We start from the raw sequence: 25,105 nt of genomic DNA, 5'->3' as shown, positions 1-25,105 counted from the left end.
ACTACTGCTCCCATAAAACCTGACAATGAGTTAAGTAAAAAAAAAATGACAAAAAATTGCTATTCACACAGTACACACCACAGCGACTGCATAACAATGCTTCATTTCAGAGCGGGGCCAACTGGAGGGGGAAGCCTGGTGCATGTGTGCGGACAGCAATGGTTCCAAGTGGCATAACCCAGGCTGAATTTAGCGGCAAACCCTGAATGCTGATTCAGAATGGGCTAATTGTAAGTTACAGCTCATCACTTTTCACCCAGCAGGACATGAGGTGCAGGTTTACTCATCATCAGGGTCATCACCAGGAACAGGGAGCAGAGGAATTTCACCTGAGCTACAGTTAGACCTAAAAGCTCTGGCTATGATAGAAAACAATAGGAACTCTCTCTGGGAGCTTCTTGCTGGATTTGCATTATCATGTGAAAAAAATATTAAATGGTCCTCAGATCAGTGGAAAGCAAAGCATTCATTCCTAAAGCAGTTACACACACATCGAAGGTTCTTTCATGCTTCTCATTCCTGCGACCAGTCCAATTCTACACGTAGACAGAAAAAAAGTGTTGCTCCATGAACCGGGAAGACATGACGCAACTATGCTGTCACCAGAACATAGTAGGGAGTGTCAAGCCTCCCTCTTCTCTTCCTCCTTCCTTCCTCTCCCACATTCTTCCTCTTCTCTGCCAGAAGTTCCTAGAATTTTATTGCTCATATATCCCATTCAACCCTTTTGCAAACATCTCGAATCCTTACAAAACCTGAAACGCCGTGAACCATTAACACTCAGAATCAGTTCTGATTTTTTTTATATACTATAAACTATTTGCAGTCTTACAGTTTTTGTATTGCTAGGAATGGTTTACATGCTGCAAAATCGGAGCTAAAAAATAAGTAACATTTTCTGAAATTTAGTGTATCTGTCCTTGATTTGAGCTGGTAAATAAGATGATCTGTCAATGGAATAAGATTTTTGCACTTAAAACAGGAACAATTCATCTCCATCATCTTATTTCACGTGCAGGATGTCTAATTATCTTAATTTAGGGGTCAAAATACTCATTCCATTGGCAAATGATCTTATTTACCTGCTCAAATCAAGGACAAAAACACTATGTTTAAGAACATTTTGCTTATTTCTAGATCCGTTTTTGCAGTGCATACTTATAGAATGAGTTAAAGCACTTCAACCATTTTATTGATAGTTGTAGTTTTTAACAGGGTTGCAAATTAACTACTTACCCTGACGTGTGTTGCTGTGTACTATGTGCTGTTTAAGTTGTTTACAAAAGCTGCTTGAGTGTGATTTCATTTAAGTATTTCACTCACTTACATTTAAAATGACCTCCGTTACAGAGTAAAAAAGAAAATAAAAAGGAATAGAAAAAAAAGCCCACTGGAAGCAACTTGGCAGTGATCCGTTGGCTGGGTTTGAGGTCAGAGTTATCAGATCTCAGCATGGAGGTACATCAGTCAGACAATAGTGTCGCTAACATGAACACATCAACTCCGGCTGACCACCAAGAAGGAGAGGAAACCCCATGGCCACACTTAAGAGATCAGTTTAACTTTAAGTGCATAAGAGGCAGCAGCTTTATAATGCAATGTAAACTCAGTTTGCCTAAAGAGCTTGAGTTACATGCATTTAAAAAACTCAATATCAAACCCAGGCAGGCATGTGGAGGTAAGTAAAAAGGTTTTTAGAGTTTAATGAGAAACGTGTGTGGCCATGTAAACATGCTAAATAATATTTTTTTAACAATCAATGTAATTAAGAATTTTTTTCTGGTTGTTGTGATTATTTGCTAAAGCTGAAAACAGAGGATCAGACGCTTAGTTTGGAATCTGATATGACGGATAGGAGATATCCGGCGTATATAGGGTATAGGGCAACTGTTCCTTGATGGGTTGAGTAGTTGTCTGGCAATCAGAAGGTTGTGGGTTCAATTCCAGCTTCTCCTTGCCACATGTTGATGTGCCCCTGGGCAAGGCACTTAACCCCAAATTGCTTACCGAGCTGTGTCTCAGTGTATGGGGAGTGTTGGCCTAGTGGTTAGAGAAGCGTGCTTGCACTCAGAAAAGGATGCAAGTACCCAGTTCGATCCCCAGCGCCTGCACTCCGGGTCCCTGAGCAAGACCCATAACGCTTCCTGGGTGCTGCACACGGTTGTAATGTAAGTTTCAATGACAATAAAGATTAATATTACTACATACTGGACAAAGGGTGGGATGAAGATCAGAACTGCCAGGTTCTGAAGAAGAAGAAAACCACAGAGAAGCTTCATCGATGCTGAGATGGCTCCTTTAATTAGAAACAGTTTGAGACCAATATCTCCTCTGTTCCTTTGTAAAATTCACAAGAAGGACTTTCTTTGAGTACATTATTTTTGGTACTCTTTTCTTAATACCTGAAATATTAATTCTGATAGGAAAGAAAGAGATTAGTGTCCAAGAAGGACCCAGGAGGAGCCTCTATGTTATATTTGAATCCTTACAAGTTAAAATAATTTTCTCTACAGAAAGTACTACCCTTATCTCTCACATACTCAGTGGAGAATAACAACAGACTGTTGTAAGATGTTTTATTTATCCTTTTTTGTCCGGTGGTCAGTGAAAGTTGTTTCTTCACAAGGGCTTAAAAAGACGGCAGTAAAACAGAACAGGTTTATGAGAGAAGCAACTTATTTACAGAATACATTTTAATCAAACGTCTGGAAAGCTTTCGTCATAATCAAAACAATTGCATGTTTTTAAGATCTTGGCTTTTTTTTAAAATTCTAAATACCCCCAAAGCTGTCATTGTCTCCTTCTGTGAATTCCCCCCATTGATAGTAAACTCAGCATCATATCATCCTTACAATGAATTAGACCCAAGGAAAATTATTGTAAACCTTTTTGTTTGATTCACAATAATTGACATTCAATTAAAACCCAGCCAGGGCAGAGAACTGGTAGAACCTCCCACCAAATAATTTTAATTTAAAATTACTTACAAACAAAGCCACTATCTCCTGACTATTATACAATTTTAGCTTTGGGCTAAAGCCCCCAATGTTATAAGACCCTAAAAACGCCCCTGATCTGTTTCCTGTCAGTAGGCAGTCGCGCGCAGTTCCAGTCACGTGCCCGGTAAGTTTGTTACGTCCAGTTACGTTAATCGCGTCGGTGGGGCAACATGATCTGGTGTGTTTCTACTTAGTGCCACTAGATGGCGGTGTTATTGAAGCCATCGGGGCCCAGACCGCGGACACCTGACAGGATTTACTCATGTCTGACATGTCTAAAGATCCAGAACCATCTACGGAGAAGTACGCACTGATGTTAAGGTTCAGGTAAAGCTTTGTCATAAGTAAGATCACGTGACAGTTGTCTGATTTGGTTTAATATGTTAGTTACCACTGCAAGAAAACATCCAGTGGCAGTCACTATGTCCTTCTATGCCTGCACGACAAGGGTTTCAGCAAAGCATTAGTGTATCAGTGGACCCGCACTCACAGTACAACCTGCTGTCGGGTGTAAAAATATGACAGAAATAGATGTGCTTGTACTTTGAGGAATGTTTTTACTTATTTGTTCATCTCGAGACTGCCTATTCCCCCTTTTTTTTAAATTACAAAAATAGTTTAAGCTGTGAACAGCATTTTTCTGATCTTGTCGCCATTTATCGATATAATTTAGGTCTGGGCCCTTCTCACACATAATTATGCTTCAATCTAAACCAGGGGTCACCGACACGGTGCCTGTGGGCTCCATCCAGGACCATATGTGGTGCCCTAAAGCCTGTTCAAAAAAATGCAATACCCTCCAGTGAGCTGCATTTAAAATGCTATTTTATTCAATTGCTCTTCATTTTCAACCATACTTGTATTTACATAGATTCAAATCATTAAATACGTGTTTATATTACATGAAGTTAAGGTGAGCGCTGACTCTTGTGGTTCAAAGGCCAGTACAGGTAGCCCTTTGTAAGGAACAGTACCAATGAAGTAGCTCAGTTACAAAAAGGTTGGTGATCCCTGATCTTAACTATTCCTGTGGCACTGGGTTTAGGTTTGGGGTCGTTGTCTTGCTGGAAATTAAGCTGCTGTATCAGAATCAAGTAGCAGCCTCAAATAGTTTTACTTAAAAAAAGAATACTTAAGCATTTAGCTTTTCTCATTAACTCTAACCCAGGTTTCCAGGCCCCGCTGAAGGAAGGTCTCCCCACAGCCGCAGGCGGCCACTACCGTGCTTCACCTGTGGTGTGTTCAGGGTCATGTTTAATGTTAGGGTTTATAAGCTTAATGAAAAGTGACCAAAGCCCCACTAAACATGTAGGCTATATAATGTGACGCTCACTTCATAACCCGACAAAACGTGTTTAAAGATAAACACGTGGTCCTCCGTAATGATATGCAAACTGCCGCGGAACCATGACGGCCGACTTTTTGAATAAATCCAGGGAGAAGGAGAAGGCGGTTTGCTGTCGCGGTTGACGCTGCCTGCGCCATTCTGTCGTCGAAAATTGTGCAACTTGAACGCACCATCCCGTGCGCAAATTTACGTTCTGAGGTTATCAAACAGCCAAGGGGAGGAAGCGAGTCGAGAGGGAGAAAGTGGGGTTGCTCCCCAGAGGTTATAGCCTCGAAACCCGCAGGGAGTATTCAATTAAACATCTGCCACGGGTGGTGACCTCTCTTTGAGCCGCCCACTACCCCCCGCCGACGGTCCCTCCAGCGTCCAAGCTCCCGCATTTCTAAACAGCGACCCCCCCCCCCCCCACCCACACACACACACACACACACACACACACACACACACTGCGCAATAGACAGTGAACGAGCGAAGGAGGGTTCCTTGGACAGCCCCCGCAGTGACACCCCCTGCCATGCTCCTCTCTCTTTCTCTCTCTCTCTCTCTGCTGCCAGTGCACGCGCAGAAACAGCTGTCACCGAGTCGCGCGCTGCCTTGAGCGAGACTATCCACTTTGAAGAAGAGCATTATGCAGCAGCAGCAGCTCCTAACCTGGCAGCGTCATTTCCGACACGATGAGGCTCTGAACGAATAATGAAATAAAAACAATAACAAGCGGAGAGCGGCGAATACGTTTCCTTCTGCGCAGTGCTGGTGACAGGCGAATACACCAGAGACAGAAGGGGGAAAAAAAAAAAAACAACCCAAACCCCGTCGGTCTACCGCCGTTCTCTCTCTCTCTGTGTGTGTGAGTGTTTTGAAGAAGAACAAGAAGAAGAAGAAGGGAGAAAAACCCTCCAAAGCAGTTGTGGATTATTCCGAGGACGCCGCGCTGAAACCATGAGCTGGGGGACGGAGCTATGGGTGAGTCTCAGCTACACTTGTACTAGTTAGTCAGCCTCCCTGTGGCTGTAACGGTACTGAGATAAAAATAAATAAATTAATTAATTAATAAAATAAAACAAGCTCCTCGCTTTTTATCTCTATACCTACATTTTTATTCGCCTGCCTCGGTGACGTCAAGGCTAATCTGTCGCGATAATTGCCCGAGTTTATGCGTTTTCTCTCCCTCCATGTGTCACAGTCATGGTAGGAGGAAGGTTGGGTTTAAAAAAAAAACGCACACACACACATACACACAACCCTGCAGCTAACGCTTGCTCACCATCCATTTTAGTTCAGGTTTGTGCGTTTCAAATCACGCTTTCCCCATCCACCAACCCCACCACACACATTTCACAACCACAACGCCTAACAGACCAGCTTATTAAAGGACGCCGGGCTGTCGTCCAGGCTGCCTGCTGTTGGTGTCTGCGCGTTGTTACAACGTGATGGATCTGTAGCAAAGCAGGTAAATCGGCACAGGAAGCACCGCGACTGGAGGAAGTACACACGCTTCTTCTGCCCCCCCCCCCCTTTATTCCGCGCCCGGGCTGCATCTGGGCTCACGGGTTAGCGTCAATCGGTGGCACTATAAGCGATGGTTTTTGTGACAGCGCCCGGCGAAAGTATTGGCACCCTTTGAACTGTTTTACATCCTGCCACCTGCACCCGCTTTAATGGATTTCAGGGGATGGCGTGTGACGCAACAGCACAACATTGCATAACTGCAACGTGAAAGGAAACAAAACGAACCATGGCTCTAATTTCTTTTACAAATAAGCTACTGATGAAATGTGTGCCATGTGTTTATATATATATATATATATATATATATATATATATATATATATATATATATATATATATATATATATATATATATATATGTGTGTATATATATATGTATATACCCCCAGGCTTGAGCGTGCTTCTGCAATTGCTGCTTTCCACATGCAAGCACGGAAATGTGTGCCACTCCTCTACAAATTGGCTGGCGAATGGCCGTTTTCAAATCTTGTTGCCGAAGCTAGTTTGCATTTAGGTCTACGCTTTGATTAGGTCGTGCAGGCGCTTTGCATTCAAAACCATTCTGCTGTAGGGCTGCTGCCCTGCGTTAAGGTCAGCCTATAACAGGTTGTCTTTCAGGGCAGGCCTCCATTGAGCTGGAGCTCCATTCATCTCCCTGTTCCTCTCGCTCAAGGAAGAAAAGCCGCCCCCTGCCACCACCCCCCCCCCACAGCATGACGCTGCCACCACCGCGTGCCCCCCACTGAGCTATATAATACACTGGAGTGCTGATTTTGCCGAAAAACTGAAGTCACTGGCCGCCATCTTGCTGCTCCCTACTCTCACAGAATCCCATAGGATTTGGTTGCAACAACAAGCAGTTTTCTGGCTGTGTGAAAACGTTTCACAGGTAATTCTACAGTCAGTGGATGTACTAACACTATCAACGACTAGGAAATTAGGTGCTGAAATATTTGACATGTTATTCATATTAAATATATATATATGTATATATAAGTATGCGTATATGTATATATGTATATATATGTATACATATTGTATATTGTTATTGTTATTTAGATAATTATAAATGTTAAATATATATATTTAAATGAATAAAATGCAAAATATTTCAGCACATGACTTTCTCAGTACTTGATATTTTTAGAACATAACATAAAAGTATATGGCATTTGACAATTTAAAAAGTCTTAAGCCCCCCCTGAACATGAGAAAATCCTCATTATTCGATGCTGTAGTGCACACATTCCCTAGTTATTGGGGGAAAATAGGGAGTACCAATATGGCGGCTGGTGGCTTCAAAGCGACTCGTTCTAACAGACGGTGATTAGCACTCCAGTGTATAATATAGCTCAGTGGTGCCCCCCCCCCCCCTCCCAAAAAAATAGAAACAGGATGGGCTTTGTTTCCTGATTAGGTGACTTCAGAAAGCGACGGACACATTTATTGACGTTCCGTGGTTGTAACGTGACAAAACGTGGCACGGAGGTCGACGGATGCCAATACGTTGGCGAGGCACTGTTTGCTCATAAGCGTTCAAGAAAGCTGTCTAAGACTTTTTTTCTTTTAGTCTCAGCTTCTTAGGATGTTTATCCAAGGCTCAATATTCCAAATTAATAACCAAATTCCTCGGTTGGTGGCCACCAAACCAAGGCCGACCTTGTGTGACATCTAAGCGTCACCGTGCTGCTGTCGGTTCGTCGTTTCTCTGAACCTTAGTGCGGTGCGCAGCAGCAGCAGCAGCAGCAGCAGCAGCAGCAGACTGAGCGGCAGCCTGGTGACCTCACTGCAACACATTCCTCTGCTGTGATGTCACGCTTTCATCCCTCTGAAGTCGACTTTGAAGGAGCCAGGTAGCCCCCTTCGCCCCCGTTACAGTGTGCCGCCATGTTTTAGACGCAGGGAGGAAAGAGACAAATAGCGAGCGGCGAAGGCAGCTTTTTATTTTATTTTACGAGGTGATAATGAGCGCCTCTGGGGAAGGGGGACTCCTTACGTCTGGGATTTGTTTAAATATACGCGGCTCATGTTAGTGTGTTGGCAGGGTGTGTGGCGCTTGGCAGGGCTCTTAACGCATTTTGAATAAAGGATGGTGTTTTTTTTTTGTTTTTTTTTACGTGACGTTTTTGTTTTTAATCCCTGTGAAAAAGGAGGTTTTTCAGAGACCTTCCTGACGGATGACTTCATGAAACACTCTTTTCTGACGGTGTAAAGCATTCCCTGGCTTTATACTGTGACTTGAATTCAATATTAGGTTAATGTTCATTTCGCCAATGGATATGAAGTCTACAGATGACCTCTGCAGTTAAACGAATATGGAGATTCTTTTCAAAGGGAATGTCGTTTGTCTCCAGATGGTTAGAATTATACTTTTATGTACTCCAGTAGGTTGTTTTTTTTTTGGCTTTTTCTAATATTTATCCACAGCTATTTGTTAAAAGGTTTGCCTGTGAGACATTTGGGATAAAACCTTAATTCATAGATGTCTCTTTATAATTACTTTACGAAAAAAAAAACAATGTATTGTGATAAATATCGCGTATCGGCATTCAGCCTAAAGATATCGACTTATCATTTTTGGTCCATGTCGCCCAGCCAACTTTTTTCTAATTTCCCCTCCAGCTAAATTGATCTTGTGGCTCGCCAACGTGAAATGGATAGATATCCGTGGATGTCCGGCGTTTAGATCAGGGTTAGATCGGCCATGTTTGTTTTTATTTATTAAAAAAAACGTATCATACATTTAAGTAATTCATGTAGTCCATTGTGGATCTTGATATTTTTTCGCCGTATCTTCGAAGCCGTCCACCCGCCTGAATTCTTGGCGTCAGACCACAGCGTCAGACCACAGCGTTCAAGTCAGAGATGTCTATTTTTCACAAGCGCCCCATTGTGACGAGAATTAGCTTGTTTGTTCATCTGTTTGTCTGTGCAGAAGAGGGGAAATAAACACCTCGTTGTGTCTGACATGAATTACTCAAAAGAGGAAAGCTGCTGTGGGTCAAGTTGCCGATTGCTATTTCCATCTCATACAAAAAAAACGAGCCATGTCATACTCGTGTTCCGAAACCATTTGTAACTTTATTTCTCTTGGTATTTCTATGTAGGGTCATAACAATTCTCAAATCTGATTTGCAATCTAGTTGTGTAGCTTCTTAAGATGTCGTTACATTGTTTTTAGGTTCTGATGACGATTTGGGCCAGTTGATTGATAAAATATAACATGAATTCCTGATCCAGAGTAATGAACATGATTACTATACAAAGTAGACTGGATCACAGAAATGTACTTTAATTCCTTGGTTTGTCAAAGAAAAATAGGAAATTTCCTTCTGGCAGGTACAAATTGACACGTGGCTGGTTGCCTTGACAAAAAAGATAAAAAAATCAACTACAAAATGAGCAAACTGTTAAGGTAGGAGGAGCTGAAAGGAGTAAGTTAAAACGATTTGATCAGCAGATCTGCCTGAGCTTCGTTGCTTCAAAACAATCAGAACTGTTGTTTTTTCCTGTTATATTCTCGTTCTCGTTACCTTATTTTTTTTTTTTTTATGTTGACGCCACCCTTTGGTTTGCCGTTTGAGCGTCGCCAGATGTCTGCTTTGTTCCCCGGGCACGCCAAGTGGAGTCCAGACACTTGTTCCTTTAATCTCAATCTGTTGAGTGAGTAAGGCAGAGAGAGAGCTCAGCGTATCTCCACGTGGGGGCTTGTGCCACCGGGAGGTGTGCAGAGGCCGGTGTGTGTCGTGTCAGCGTTGGCCTTCCCTGTCTTCAGTGGCTGCGTCCATGCAAAGCGGAGCGAGTCTGTCTGCTGCATCTAAGGCCAAATCATCTCAGCAACATCTCAGTTTTTTCTGTAACCCCCCGAATGAAATGAGCACGAGAAGACGATTTATTCCTCAACGACGTCCATCGGCTTGCAGGAGGATCCAGGCCCGCTGAGCTTCTCCAGGTTTTGTCACGCCGCAGCCACAGAGTTGGGACTTCCTGGGACAGACCGACACAAAGTCCTGCATAACTGCGAGGAGGATTCAAAACGAGAGATGGTTCTCTTGATGTTTTAAAAAAATAAAAATCGCCGTTCAGCCCAATCCATAACCACAGCTGCATGGATTTTGGGGGCGCGTCTCTACCGGCTGAAGACCACGTTAATTAACGAAGGCTTGTTCTGCTGCCGGACGGGGAACCTCAGTCTGAGCCTAACGCCTTTAGAAGCCTTCAGAGTGGCTTTCAGGGCTTCCATATGTTGAACGCCATTTGTCCTCCCATCAACTCTGATCAGCTCCCGCTAGAGAAAAGCACCCCCCAGCATGACCGGGTTTTGAATGAGATGGGACTGAATGCAACTGCCTGGCACCCTTTCCACAGCTTTTCATCTACTTCTTCTCTGCTTGTGTTCGCCTCTCACCTAGAGTCACTCGAACGATGCGAGCGTTGCGGTCGCGACGAGACAAACTGCGAACACGTTCGACGGGTGGCAAGCCACAGGAGCGCTCGGTTCGTTTTGAAAACTTCCCCAGAGCTTCTCCGCCGAGGAGCTACTGCTGCCGCTGCTTTTCTCTGGCACAGAAAGAACGCGCTGACTGAGCCTGGTTCTGCTGGCTGAACGGGAGTTGTTCCTCTCCACTGTCGCTACAGGCCATGCTCGGTGTGAGGGAAGGCTGCAGTGCCGGCGCCTGTCCACCACGGCTACATGCTGCCAGTTTATGAATCTGCTTGTTGTCCTAAGGTAGACAACTATTCAACCAACCCGGATAACAAACTGAGCTTGACTCCACTGTTTATCGATGGCTAGGATTATTTGGAACGTGGAATAATTCGTCTGAATTGAACTGATAACGAGCTCATCCCAAAGGTTAGCTCCAGCTTTGCCGCCTGCCTGTACAGGAAGCTGCATTGCAAAAGCTGCTGCCTTTCAAAAAAAGGGATTCTGGCGGTGATCAGGCGCCCCGTCCTCACCGCGTGCGCGACACGCTCGGTCCTGCTGCTCCTGCGCCCGTGAACAGGAAAGCCAGTGACATCTCAGGAAGTGAAGTCGAACCCAGAGCAGGGTTGCTCAACCTCTCACCAAACCCCGGTGCGGTGAGGCCGTGCACACATGTAGGACTCTGATATACCCTCCGTTGGCTGAGAGCGTTAGCAAGCAAGCGAAACGGGGTGCAAATAGAGGCCGGCGAAGACGTTGAAGTTCGAAGTAGAGCGGTTTGCACGTTGGAGAAAGCTTTTTTTTTTAGGAAATGCCGTTTTTTTTTTGTTTTTTTTTATGTTTTGTGCAAGCTGAGGATTGAGAAATCCATCTGAATCCTGTGCATGCAACTTTTCCTTTAATGGGAATCATGCACAAACTGAGCCAAAGAAGGAGGAAGTAAAACCCGGTGATGCATGTGAAACAAAAGGGGGGGGGGGGGATAAAAATATATAATAAAATTCAAATCATGCAAGAATATTGTGCAGCTGAGCTATAACCCGCTGACCTTTTCTGCGCCGTGTCAGACCTGCGCTGCAGACACACGCGACGCTTGGGAGCTAAAACCGGCATTGTTTCAAAGGTGCTTGGTTGCTAACCAGAAGAAGCACAACGTGTGAATGCGAACGCTGTCCAGTTGCACGTCTGCACCTTTTGCACACACCTTCCACGTCTCACTTCCCACCCGCGGTTCATGTGGGACGTCGGTGCGTCTTAGGTGTCGCACCAGTGCAGGCAGTTGTCCTCCAGCTCCGTGGAATGAAGGTGGATTTCTCTGCAGGTCGCGACGTCTCTTGATGCAGCAGCATGGACAAGGTTGAAACCCTGATCAAAGAGCAGCAGCTTAAGGTGAGGCGAGCTCTGCAGGGTTCACTCTATGACTTCGTTCACTTTTACAAGTTAATGATGTTGTGTAGCATTTGGCAGCTTCGCCGTTCCTGCTTATTGATGCTTTTGGGTCAAACTGTGTGCAGGTCTGGAAAGCCTTTCGGCACATTAACGGCATTCAGCACTTACAATTAGCCAGAGGGGCCTGGACTTATTCTGGCTGGGCATTCCAGGCCCTGGGATGTCTCAGCCGGTCTCTTTTAGATGTTATTTGGACTTTGGAGCAGCCCGGGTTTAGACTGAGATTTCCTCCGTCTTTTCTGCTCCTGTATATCATCTTGAGCCAGCCTGAACACCCCCCCTGCTGCTCGCTTGACATTGCAGGGCTGAAACTCGAGCTACTTGGTTTCCAGGAGAGACCGAAAGCCTTGCCAGACTACAGCGGACCGCCTCGTCAAATCTTACACTCATCGACAGACACCTGCTGACTCGCTGATACCTCCTGTCCTGTTATCCTCCTGTCTTCTGATTTCGAACTCATGTGACGGTGAAACGACGACGACGATGATGATGATGATGATCTAGGAGGGAAGGGCAAAAACATGTAGGGTTTACATGGAAAAACATGATATGTACACAAAAAGGAAGCCACAGCGGGCGTGGTCCAAGCCTTTATTAAAAAGACATTTATTAAACATTTATGTCGAATTTATTTTTTGCATTTTGCCACTGGCACACCCAAATGTTCCCATTGCGCGACGATAAATGCACTTCTTAACTTGCAAATTCTGTGTGTGGTGTAAGAATGGACTCCTATGTGATTCTCTATAACAACCTTGAGTAAAACAAATCACAGATTCACTGCATTTTACAAAAATAGTATTTAAATAACACCAGAAGAGGAAGCAGTACCTTCTACTGCTGTTACAATAATCTAAAATGAATCACCATCCTGATATAATCAGTGCCAACATTTATAGGTTGTTATTCTGGTTTTGACAACAAAAAAGGGAGTTAAAATAAAGAATAAACATTAGTTAGATTTAGTAGTTTCCGGTTGAGTACCACGCAGATTATCGTAACGTTTTGCTGTGCTGCTCTTTATAAAACACAAATATAACCCTATAAGTATAACTGGAAAGATTACATTTCATTCAAAAAAGAAGTGTGGATGCTATAAGCTAAAACAATCTCAATTTAGGTAAAAAAAAAAAAAAAGCTGAAGTGAAGCAGCAATCTTTACCTTAATGAGCACCTGAATTAAAAGCATTTGAATTTTACTATAGGCAAGTGCTAAAAACATCAAATCTTAACTGAAGTATAATGCTTCAAACTGCTGTGTCATATGTTCAAAGAGCAAATATAATCTCTGGCCATGGAATACATTGAAGCTAAAGATAGAGTCTATAGACAGGTGAACGGGATCTTCTGCTTCTGAGACACTCAAATTCCATTAGACACTGTTATCTAAAAGCCAGACTATGTGAAGGGGCAAGAACTGTACTGCATTTTTTATATGCATCGTTGAGGTGTCGCTGAAGGAGGCATTCGTTGGCAAAAGAAGAAAAGAAAAAAAAAAGATAGTCAGCTTTAGATGAGAGGAAAAAGTCAACCATGATTTTCGACAAACTGAAATTTTTAAGTCAAAGCTGCAAAAGGTGTTTCTTGCTGGAACAAAGGGGAAGTAGTTTGACTTTAGAGGTCATAAGGTAAATGAGTGATCTGAAAGCTTTCCCCAGTGCTGATTCTTGCATGAACAGTGCGATTAGCTTAAAACAAGGCTACAAGAGCAGGTTTTTATAAAGTACAGAGAAAAATGAGCATCAACGCAAGGCGATGTGCTTCACCTGCTGGAAACACTGTAGTAGGTACGCCGGGCCCGTTGGTGGCGCTGTGACTTTGCCACAGAAACGTCAGATATGAACATTTACGCAGCTTCAACGTGAACTTCATCTGGGCTGGCAGAAGACTGCGAGGACGCTACTAACAGCCATAGCAAAGCCAATACTTGCCTTAGCATGAACGCGATGCACCGTGTGTGTTTGTGAGAGTTGCGGGTTTCAAAGAGAGAGAGATGGAGCTGTGATGTCATCGTTTAGGAAAACTCGTGGCTCACATTTACACAGACACACAAAACCGCCGGTTTTGTGTGTCTGTGTCTCCCAAAACGCTGCATCCGTGTGGACGCGCGGGCTAAACGACAAAATACCTTTGCGGATGCACCTAATCTTGTCCCCGCTTTATAGAATTCACACCACTAGCTGATATTATCTGGCTAACTAGCTGGGCTAGCTACTGAAGTAGCCAGGCTACGCCATTCGTAGCTTACTAACTAGCTTTTAAAACTGGGACCTTTGCCACATGTTCTCTCTCTCAACCCCACTTCCCATCAGCCGACTGGCAAACAAAGATGATTTGTGCCACAAAATAAATGCTCCACGTGGAGGGGCAGGGTTATTATTCATCAATCAGAAACAGCGATGCTCTTTTGGTAGCGAGGGACGTAGCTGGAAATGATCGGTCGGCCTGTCTGGAAAGAGCTCATCCCTTCCCAGCACAATTTTTGACGCCGTTTTCTTCCTGTAGTTTGGACGGTCGGTCTCTAAGCACTGCTGTTGTACTGTAAATCAGACCGCTATTGTTCTCAAGCCACTGATTGAGCCTGTTAGTCGTCCGTGTTCTCCTAATTACTGCTATATTGTTCTACATACTGTAGATTTTGGTCTTTAGGTGTGGACTGTATCAAGTTTCCTTAGCGGTGGCAGCAGAGAGCATTGTTGGCTATTTATAGCATCTCGAGGTGGATGATTGCGAACAAACGGCTGCAACAACCTTGTCAGTGTAACTTAGTCTAAAACGAGCCCTTGTTTTAGGCTGCAGCGTAGCTTGTAACAATGTAGCCTATAGGCAGAGCAGGCTCCAGATTTCTCGTTTCTTTTTTTTCTTGTTCTTTTTTACTTTCCGGTTATTGTTTGAGAAAGGAGGAGGACAATGTAACAGCCCAGAAGTCTGTTGAATTCATCCTAATACATTTTAAACACCTACTTTTGCGTGGGCAAACACGACAGCGAGAGAGCTGGACGGCACCGTGGTCTCAGTTCTCCATCTGTGCACATTCGCGGTTGCGTCTGGGGCTGAAGCGGTGTCGCGCTGTCACCTTAAAATCTCCCCGTTTCCAGGAGGTGCCACCTGTGGTCAGCATATGTACCCAAACTTTTGTCTTTTTTTTTTTCTTTTTTTTTTTTTTAGGTTTCTCTGTTTTCTTTTTTTATGGCTTAGCATGAAATGTATCATGTTTTCTGATATTATCCAGTCTAAACTTTAGGTGGATTCTTGTGAATGCGCATCAAGACAGACGGCAGCATCTTGTAATCTGTAGAACGGAGTCATAATAAGCAATAAATTGGGTGTTTGAAATGTAAATTATGCTCAACAATAAACAGAACTGGATTAGAATATGGTTTCCTCGTTTGCCCTGCTGTAATGACTTCTTAGGCTTTCTTTCATTCATTATCATATCCTGTCTCTGAAGAGGTGTTTCCCCCCCGCAGTGTGCTGCGTAGGACGAGAAGTGTCATGTACAACTTTATGCGAAACATACTATCGTGACGAAAATCGTCCTGCTCGTGTCAAGCAGTCTCATATTAAGGGCCATCTTTTCTCATATCCTGAAATGAGGCGTGCAAAGGGTGGAGCGAAAGGGTTTGCCACGTAATTCACAGAAAGCCTGGGAAACTCCGGGGGAAGATCGTGCTCATTTACTGCAGAGAATCGTGTATTTCAGATGCCTCAAGTCCTTTGCCCCACCCCGAATGGAAAGTTAGATGTTGTTTACGTTAATGAAAAAAACCAAGGGAGAGATGGATGTATGGTTTCCTGTCAGTTTGAGCTGTTAGCATTAACATAAAGTCTTTAGAGACAAGAGCTAAAAAAGGCGAGGGGCCCTTCATTTTCTTTAGATACATCAATTAACCTTTTTTCTTATCTGAACTTAAATTGAAATGTGGTGATAAACTGTTGAATTCTTGCCACTGACACACACTGGGAGATATTTAATGTTTAATGCCAAACTTTAAAGCCACAGTTCAATTGTATATATGCTATGTTGTAGCAGTATAGTTTGTGCTATCCTCAACCTGCTATCACACTATTTCCTATGTTGCTGCATGTGTTTATATATCCAAAAATGCAATTTATGTGGGTCTAGATGTGGAGAAATTGAATGTGTATTAGGGTGAAGGATGCAACATTTACCGTGAGCTCCTGTGTAACGATGAAGTTGTTACTTTTTGGCATGGCGTTATACTTAAAGGAGCTATAAGTAAGATATTTACTGTAAAATTAACCTAAATAGTTCCCATTGGTCACCTGGGATGGAAGTAACATTCCCTATAAATGTTACTATAAATGTCGGTCCTCTCCATCAACAACGTCTTAGTCACGTTTTTCTCCTTTCAAACCTAGTGGTACGGTCTGAAACTACTTCGGTTTATAGTGTAGCAGTGTGATTACTTCCTGGTTCCTCAGCCAATCATATGAAAGTTCCCAGAGTTCCCAACACAGAGCGCAGCATTTGGTATTTTATCCTGGCAAAAGAGCAGCAGCCTGCAAACATGGAAGCCAGTAAGAGATGAGGACCAGAAATAGGACAACATCACATACTTCAAGTTCAATGGTTTATACAGAGTCACAGTGATTACCCCCAAGTGGTCAAAGAGGCTTAAGGTAAATTACTTGAAAAACAAGGCCAACTCCCTTCATAGGGCAGCCACTCCAGGTGTTTGACCTCCCAAGGTGAGGAAATCTTCATCGGTGCAGACAAAGCATCTGCACAGTGAAATACGACATTTAGTGGGATCAGATAGTTAGATGGACATTAGTGTGCAGCATAAAAATAAGCATGAATTTCAAAATAGAACAACATTCTATAATGTTCAAATCCTAAACTGTTTTGGTCAAACTATGTTTTTTTTTTTAAGGTTATCTTCAGAAATAGTCTTCAGGCCTCTACGCTGATAGGGCGTTAAGACTTTTTCACATTACCAACCGTGTTCATGTTCGGTAGGAGACACAAAAGAGCTAATTTCCATTACTTCAAAAATACTTTAAACAGAAATGCATTTGAAGTCAAGAGAGGAAACCTGAGCTCTAAGACTGAATCAAAGAAAACGAGACACACTCAGAATTGGATTGAGTTCCGGTAAACTGTGACTACATTTTCAAAGACTGAGTTGGCACTCCAGTAAGCAGGTCTGTAAACACCCCCCCCCCCCCCCTGCACGGATGAATGAAGTGGCGTCCGACATGACAGACAGAGCAAGAATTTGACTGATCTATTTATGGGCTGAAACTGTGCGCAAGCCACGCAATGTAAAATGCTTGAGGAACAGGTTTCATCAAGTCTCTCATCTCCATCCACAGTGTTTGCCAGCATACATAATTATAATCTCGTGCAACTTGTTTGAAAGTTGTTGTTTTTTTTTTTTTCAAAGTTGCTAAATCACTGCTGCAGTGGCAACTGTCAGTCATAAAGGCTATACTTTGGCCCTGGAGAACATGCCGTTCTCATGTTTTTTTTTTTTTTAGTACTGCTAGGAGCGAAACATGTCACAACATTATGTTGCGGGACTGCATGACATGTTTCATGTTAGCAGTGTTACTGTAAGTGGGAAGTTCAACCCAATGAACTGCGTTTTTAACTCCTAACTTTGGCCTCCTGCAGGTTTCAGTTCATCTCCCAGGCTTTAGCTACAGTGCTACGCTGTTAGAGCAGAATGCAGACTACTAATATCGTTGCTCATCAACGTCTAAATACAGCATACAGAGTATTTCTTGGCTTCAGTTGTATTTTTTTGGGGATCCGATGTGACAAAACCCCTTCTCTCTGATACCCCTAAAGGAAATCCATGACAACCTTTGCCTTCAGAAGTCATTACACTAATAAATGGAGTGCACCTTTTTTCTCATTTATTCTTTTATAAACAGTTTTTGTGTGGAGGCCTCAAATGTTTGTTGGAGAACATTAAAGAGGAACCTGCTTCGTGAATACCAAGGAACCCGGCAGACAGGTCAGGGAGAAAGTGGCGGTAAAAGTGCGTTAAAGGAGAGTTAGGTTACGAAACGGTACTGTGATGACAATACCAGCCACAATTACCCCATCTCTCTTCCGTCCGTCCTGTTTCTCCACCACTCTGTGTCTTGACCGCCAAACATAAGCATGTGGTGATTGAAGCTAAGGGCACTGTGACACACTTCAGCCATATATAAACATAGCGTGAATGAATGGCACCAAGAAACCCATGGTAACACACCACCATACCCAAGGGGAGACATAATAGTGTGGGGACGGCTTTCGGTAGCTGGTCAGAGATGACTGAAAAGTAAATTGAAACTTCTTTAGAGCCTGCTAAAGATTAGAGGAAAAGCACATGCACCAATCAGAATGGCCCAGTCAAAGCCCCAGACCAGCATCCAAAGACAAGCCGCTCTAAGTGCAGTGAAATGTCATTCCGATTTCTATCCAGAAAATACGTGTTGCCTTAATCTTTCTCCTCAACTCCATCAAAACACAAGTTTGAGGATCCTTGATCCTGGGTTCATGTTGAAGTTCAAGGTTTGCTTCACTTCAGGGAATATATTATATAAGTATTAAAGAGTCTTATCCTCGCCAAAAGGAACAAAAACAACTCAGCAGGAACAATGGCTCGTGTGTGCTAGTTGGCCTAGCAGGGTTAATCCACAGAGCAGCCTAATGGGTGTTAAAGGTAGGTACAGGGGAGGATTAGTAATCAGATTAATAACGCGGTCATTTAATCAACTTCTCTGCTGGTTGTGTCCCTCATTGTTCTTCTAGCTCGGCATCTATGTGGTCAGCTCCTAGTCCCCCTTTTGAGATCTAAACATTCTTGTTTTATCACCTTGTTTAATGATTACCTTTACCATTACTCTCCTCTTCTGTGGAGATTAAATCTTTCTAGACCAACAGTTGCTTTCCGTCGTCTTAGTTTTCTTTCTCTCCCTCTGAGATGGATTAACTTCGTTGGGGACTCCGTTTCTTTTCCGCGCTCTCCTTTTGCGAGAAAACCTTGCGCCATGTTGCGGAGAAGAAGCCAGTTTTTTGTTTTCACGGACAATGCCCTTTCTGTGAGGACGGAAAAAGAAGAAGAGCAAAAAGAAGAGGAGCCCACAGTGAGCCCCTTTGAGGAATATCTGCAGATGGTCGTCCAGTTGAAGACGACCAGCGGCGTAAGTGGGTAGAGGAGGGGAGGCGGCTCCCGTTTCAGACAGGTTTTTCATCAGAGGTAGACCGCACTGAAAATTAGGTTATACGTTTAAGGGGTTTTCAGAGTCAGAGTCGGCGCTAATACCAATTTGCTAAACGTGCTGACAGGGCAGGGCAATACACCTTAAAAATAAAATCCGGTTTTATTTCACCAAATCTGATTAATTGATTATTTTCCCTCCTTTTTTTCACAAAACAAATTAAAGAAATTCATCTGGGAGTTGACTGGAATTGCCTTAAGTAAATCCCGATTTTCCAAAAGTTTTATCTTAAAGGAGCTATAAGTAAGATATTTACTGTACAATCAACCTAAATCATTCTCATTTGACACCCGGGATGGCAAGGCAAGGTAAATTTATTTGTATAGCACATTTCAGTACAGAGACAAAGGCAAAGTGCTTTACATGATTAAAATACAGGAGAAAAAAAAACAGAATACAAGCAAGTAGGATTAAAATGTAGAAACAAAATAAAACATGGAAAAATAGAAACTAAAAGCAAATATTAAAAACAGTTGGACTACAAAGTTGAACTAATGATGTTTCAGTAAAACAGTTGTACAGTAGAACAGTTGAAGGCAATCCTAAACAAATGTGTTTTTAATCTTGATTTAAAGGAACTCAGGCTTTCAGCACTTTTACAGTTTTCTGGAAGTTTGTTCCAGATAAGTGGAGCATAGGAACTAAATGCTGCTTCTCCGTGTTTAGTTCTGGTTCTAGGTATGCAGAGTAGGCTGGAGCCAGAAGACCTTAGTGGTCTGGAGGGTTGATACACTGATAACAAGTCTGTGATGTATTTAGGTGCTATGCCGTTTAGAGATTTATAGACTAACAGAAGTATTTTAAAGTCTATTCTCTGAGATACAGGGAGCCAGTGTAAGGACTTTAGAACTGGGGTGATGTGCTCTACTTTCTTAGTCTTAGTGAGGACGCGGGCAGCAGCGTTCTGGATCAGCTGCAGCTGTCTGATCCACTTTTAGGCAGACCTGTGAAAACACTGTTGCGGTGATCAGTTCTACTAAAAATAAACGCATGGATTAGTTTTTCCAGATCCTGGAAGTAACATTCCCTTTAAGCAACCGGTCCAACATAGTCAAGTTTTTCTCCTTTCAAACCTAGAGGTACAGAGTGTAGGCCGTGTTTACTTCCTGGTTCCTGAGCCAATCATATGAAAGTCCCCAGGGTTCCCCAAAGAGAGCGCAGCATTTGGTATTTTATGTTGGCAAAAGAGCAGCAGCCTGCAAACATGGAAGCCAGTAAGAGAAGAAGACCAGAAGTAGAACAGAATGCATGATATACCTATCCTGAGGAAGTAAAAAACGGACCGTTGGGTAAATGACGGGTGTCCGTAAAAGGCATTGTGCATGTGTTGTTCAAGTTCTAACCACTAGTTGTCGTTATTACTTATTGTTCCTTTAAAAGAATTGCAAACTCCAATTAATCGATTTATTGCCCAGCCCTACGTGCAGAACATGCAGTCAGACTGAAACGTCGATCCTCACGGACCCACGGTCCAGCACGCGGTGGCAGCCACCATCATCTAAAATACTGCCCAGGAACAACTAACAAGCAACAAAAGGCAGTAGAATAGGCAGACGTAACACGACGCAAGCAGGTGTATGAATGAAGTGACCGGAGTAATACAGTGGCTGGTGCGGCTTGTTTAAGCTGTTCTACGGGATGCGTTTTTTTTCTTTCTAATCAAACAGACCGGCGACTCAGACACCATGTCTCTCGCTGCTGCGAACACGCACAGGCAGGAGCTTTGAAATGCAGCCGTACACAGGAAACGCCACATGCACCACTGGAGCCTGCTCTTATAATATCTGCCCGGCTTGAGGGGGCTCCTTCCATAAATATCTTCACACGTACAGAGTGCACCTGCTGCACAAACCTGCCGCTCATTCGCCATGCGTTGCTTTGCCTCCACACACGCGTTGCCTTGGCCGTTTGAGATGCGCTTTTCACTAACCTTCGCTGTAGCAAGTGCAGGGAAGAGTATTTACGTCCTTGTTGTAGTTGTTGTTTTTTTTGTCACACTTTATGTTTCAGATCCTTAAAACGGAGAAAGGTGATGTGGATGAATTTAAAATGCAGCTTTTAAAAAAAATCATTTGGTTTATTAAGATTGAGAAGACTACGTGTGAAAAAAATGCATCGCCCCCTAAACCTGATAAGTGAAAATCTGACGAGCCTTGGTGTTGCATTTGGTTGGTGGCCACTCCTGGAACGGTTTAATGCCATATCCCGTTTTCTCCATTTTTAGATAATAGGTGACAGTTGTTTCCAGATGGATGGATTCTTGGTTTTCTTTTGTTTGATGTTGTCATTTCTTCGACCTGTCATCTTGCTTCATGCCGTCAGACAGGCTTTATGTGGTGATTTCTTGACCCCTGCCAGGAGGATAGATCATTTTCGTTCAAATAAATGAAGTCATTATTCGAAAACAGCTTTTAGTATCAACTCAGGTTGTCTCCGTCTGATATTAAAAAACATGGAATGCAAATGCATTTTCCCTGTCCTGTAGATGACCTGAGCATAGATGATAGGAGCGGTGGGCTTATGCATTTTTTGTTATCTGTTAATGAGCAACTTCAGCTGTTCTAATGAATCCTTAGAACAGTTTCATTAATAGGGCTGTAGAGAGAAACACACGAACGTGATGAGAAAAGTTAAGCGAGGCCGTTTTGTCTGTGGTGCTGACTGTACACGTACGGCTGCTCCCTGATGTGACGTCCGTTTGATTAGAACGTCCTCGGTTATTCTGAAGTCACAGAAATCTCGTGACCACGCTGACAACCAGAACTAAAATACGGGATGAGCCAGGCATGTGATCGTCAGCCGTCTTTATTTTCTGAGAGTTGCTTTGCATGGATCTTTCGCTACAAGTCCTCTCTGAGTCACACTGGCCTGCAGAGGCTTTGTTCAGACCCCGCTTTTTTTTTTCGTTTTTCTTTTTTGGACAAAGCATGGTGTGTGTTCAAGAGGGGGTTTGGCATCTCCATTAAATATTTGCTCTCGCTGCCGAACGCCCACCGCCGTGCAATGCAGCGGCTCATGTATGACTGCAGATATGAGTGGTTCTGGTTGACCAGATGCTGCCTCGCTTTGGGTCTGTGAAGGGTCCGGTCGGGTGTGCTCAGGTGGCCAGGGGCGAAACCCCAAAGCCAGACAGGGTTTGGATGGAGACGTTCAGCCATTTGTTGGTGGTTTTAATTGGTCGGACTCTCACACTCCAGTGAGCAGATCTGGATGATTGCTGTTTCTATCTCTTCATCCATTCATTCTTCAGATGTGGATTTGCCAGCTAATGAGAGATCCTGACAACTGTTTAAAAAGCATTAGCCTTGACTATCTTTTTGTTGTTTTTGTTCAGAGGTCATTAGAGGAAAAGGAGAGGACAATTTTTGGCATCAGACACAGTGGTGTCTTACTTTTCTTGTATTTAAATACCTCAGACTACAGAGTCTCCCAAATGTTCCTTATCACATTTAGTCACCTAAAAATATTAATTGCGATTTTATGTGATAGACAAACAAAAATAGTAATCGGAAGAGGAATGAAAATTATGGTTTCCAAACTTTTGTGCAAAGAAAATTCTGAAAAGTGTGGCGTGCATTTATATTCGGCCTTCCTGAAACCACAGTTCGTAGAACCAGCTTTTGCTGCAATGATAGCTGGGAAAATCTCAGGGAGTGTCTCCCCTAGTTTTACAACTCTCAACACTAGTAGTGTAACCCCCTTTTTCTGCAAAATAGCTCAATCTCAGTCAGACTGGAAAAACAATATATGTAAACAAACATTTTCAAATGTGGCCACAGAACCTAAATTAGATTTAGCCATTCTAACACAAGGAAATGTAGCTGTGGCTGTGTGCGAAGGTCATGCTGGAAGGTGAGCTTATGTCCCAGTCTCAAGTTTTTCGCAGCCTCTATCAGTGTTTAGCTAGCGTTAGCTCCATCTATTGTCCCATCACCTCTGACTACCTTTAAAGCCCCAGTGTGTAAGATTTTCACACTGGCGCACCATCTAGTGGTCCACTAAATGAATTACAAACAACCTCACTGTCGTAAGCATGTAATAGCTACTATGGAAGCAGTCGAGTGTCAAATATGTGACAATGTAAACATGTCCTCCATGTATTAGCTACTGCTAATAGCTAATAGCTAAAAGCTATCTCCACCTGGTCATTATAGCTATGCCTATAAAGACCTGTTTTTTCCCCATTTATTACTTCTTTTTCTTTTCTTGGTTAATTTCTCCTCCCTCTTGGTGGGCGAAGAGTATATCCGTCCTCCATTTTAACAGAAAACGGCAAATTGAATGATCTACGTTCGTCTTTGCTTGTTTTGATGTTATTGGACTTTGCAAAAAATATGTGTTTATAACGGCAGTACTTGATTTTTGCTAATTAAAAGCCAAATTAATAACACACTGACCCTGTAACGATAACAGCTGAAGAAAAGCCAGGCCCTCAGCTTGAGAGAGCCACCACCATGTTTTTTTTTATTTTGTTTTGCAGCATGTAGGACTACTCTGGTCTCTTTTGAGAACCATTTTCTACATATTTTCAGCCTCGGATCTCTGCAGCTCCTCCAGAGTAACCATAAGCCTCTTGGCTGCTTCTCTGATTGATGCTCCCCTTTTCCTGCCCTGTCAGATTAGGTGATCAATCATGTCTCGGTACGCTTGCACCGTGCCGTTCTCTTTCCGTTTTTCGGGTTAAGGATTGAACAGTTGATCCATGAAATATTCAAACCCCGCCTTTAACCTCTCCACAGCTTTATCCCTAACCTGCCTCCTGTGTCCCTTGGTCCTCATGATGCTGTTTGCTCTGTAATGTTAGCAAAGCTCTGAAGAGAACACCTCTAGGTTAAATTACACATGAATATTTCTAGCACTAGATTTTATTTAAGGGCATTAACGTGAAGGGGGCTAAAATAAATGTTCTCTTTTTTATTTGTAAAAAAAAAACATGTATCTTTTACCTTGCACTTCACATTAACGCTCTGCTTTGTGTTGGTCGTCGATAACAGAAGATCTCAGTAAAATATGAGGGTATTTGTAGTATTGTAGCGAGAATGCTTAAGAAAGCCTTTACTGGGTACTTTGTCTTAGAACTGTCGTTAGATCTTCTGCTGCCACGTCTTTGAGGGGTTTGGCTGATCTTCCCGTGTCGTCTTCTCCTCTTCTATCACACGCTTATTCTACCCACCCGCTGACTGGTGGGAGAAGGATTGCAGCCTGGTCTGGAAAGTCTTCCCCATGCTTCACCACAATTACAGTCTGTTCAGAGGGGCTCTTCCTATCCTGTAGAACGTGCACTGCGCATGGTCAGAAGGCTGAAAATACTGCATTCGCTACCAACTTGCAAAGAAAATTTTTTTTTTTTCTTAACTTTGTATATTTGCATACTTTTCTCATTTACTAGTCAGCAGATTCCCGATGGCATACTGTCCCTTCTGCTAATCAACCAGCAGCTCCATTTTCCCCCTTCTCCTGGGTTTTAACAGCGTATTGATTGTAGCTGGGATCACCGGAGCGGCGCGCCGCCCCCCTTAAACTACGATGTCCCCACAAATGTTTGCTCAGGGCTTTTAAAAAATGTATTTTCCCATTATGTTGTAAATTCACTCTGCCCCCTTTAATGATGCGACACAAGAGGGTTTTAACCTTGCCACTTCCTTTACATCTGCGTTGTTTTAGGGTCGAAAAATGAGGAGGGTCGAAAATTGTTCTTGAATTATGATCCAGTTTCAGGTGAGACGTAGATGTTCCCGTCAGCATCTTTTAGGTCATGTATACCTTTAATCAAAGTTAAGAATGAATTGTGAGGGGATTAAGTTTGACAACTATACCCTCTGCCGCCATCTTTGTTGACTAACGGGATCACACCCCCTGTGGTCAGATTGTGTTTATGCATGAGGAGCCTGATAATAAAAGAAGGCTTTCCTTTATGCGCACCACCAGATGCCTTGTACAGTGGCTGTATGAAAGCATATGTTCAGCGTTTTTCTGCCCATGCTGGACTCTGAACTCCTGTATGGCCGCGATTAAGCGATTTGGACTGAACTGGTTGCTAAATAACGTGCATTAGCTCAGATTAACCGCTGGTCTGCTACATTAACCTGCACCATAATCCTCATCTCTACTTAGGAGGGTCAGGGGACTGAT

The 25,105-nt window shown here is 43.2% G+C and overlaps 1 protein-coding gene across 1 annotated transcript in view; it reads left to right on the top strand.

Annotated features, from left to right (window-relative positions):
- Positions 1 to 18,551: 18,551 nt before the first annotated feature.
- Positions 18,552 to 25,105, top strand: part of LOC105928745 (formin-binding protein 1) — a gene marked incomplete in the record, with an annotated part of 53,111 nt that continues 46,557 nt past the window's right edge. Inside the window, 1 exon segment of the mRNA XM_036140386.1 lies at positions 18,552 to 18,895. Within this exon segment, the coding sequence (XP_035996279.1) occupies positions 18,743 to 18,895 (153 nt within the window).

The sequence above is a fragment of the Fundulus heteroclitus genome, chromosome 8 (assembly GCF_011125445.2).
Source record: "Fundulus heteroclitus isolate FHET01 chromosome 8, MU-UCD_Fhet_4.1, whole genome shotgun sequence".
Taxonomy (NCBI): domain Eukaryota; kingdom Metazoa; phylum Chordata; class Actinopteri; order Cyprinodontiformes; family Fundulidae; genus Fundulus; species Fundulus heteroclitus.
This window is presented reverse-complemented; position numbering and strand designations above follow the sequence as displayed.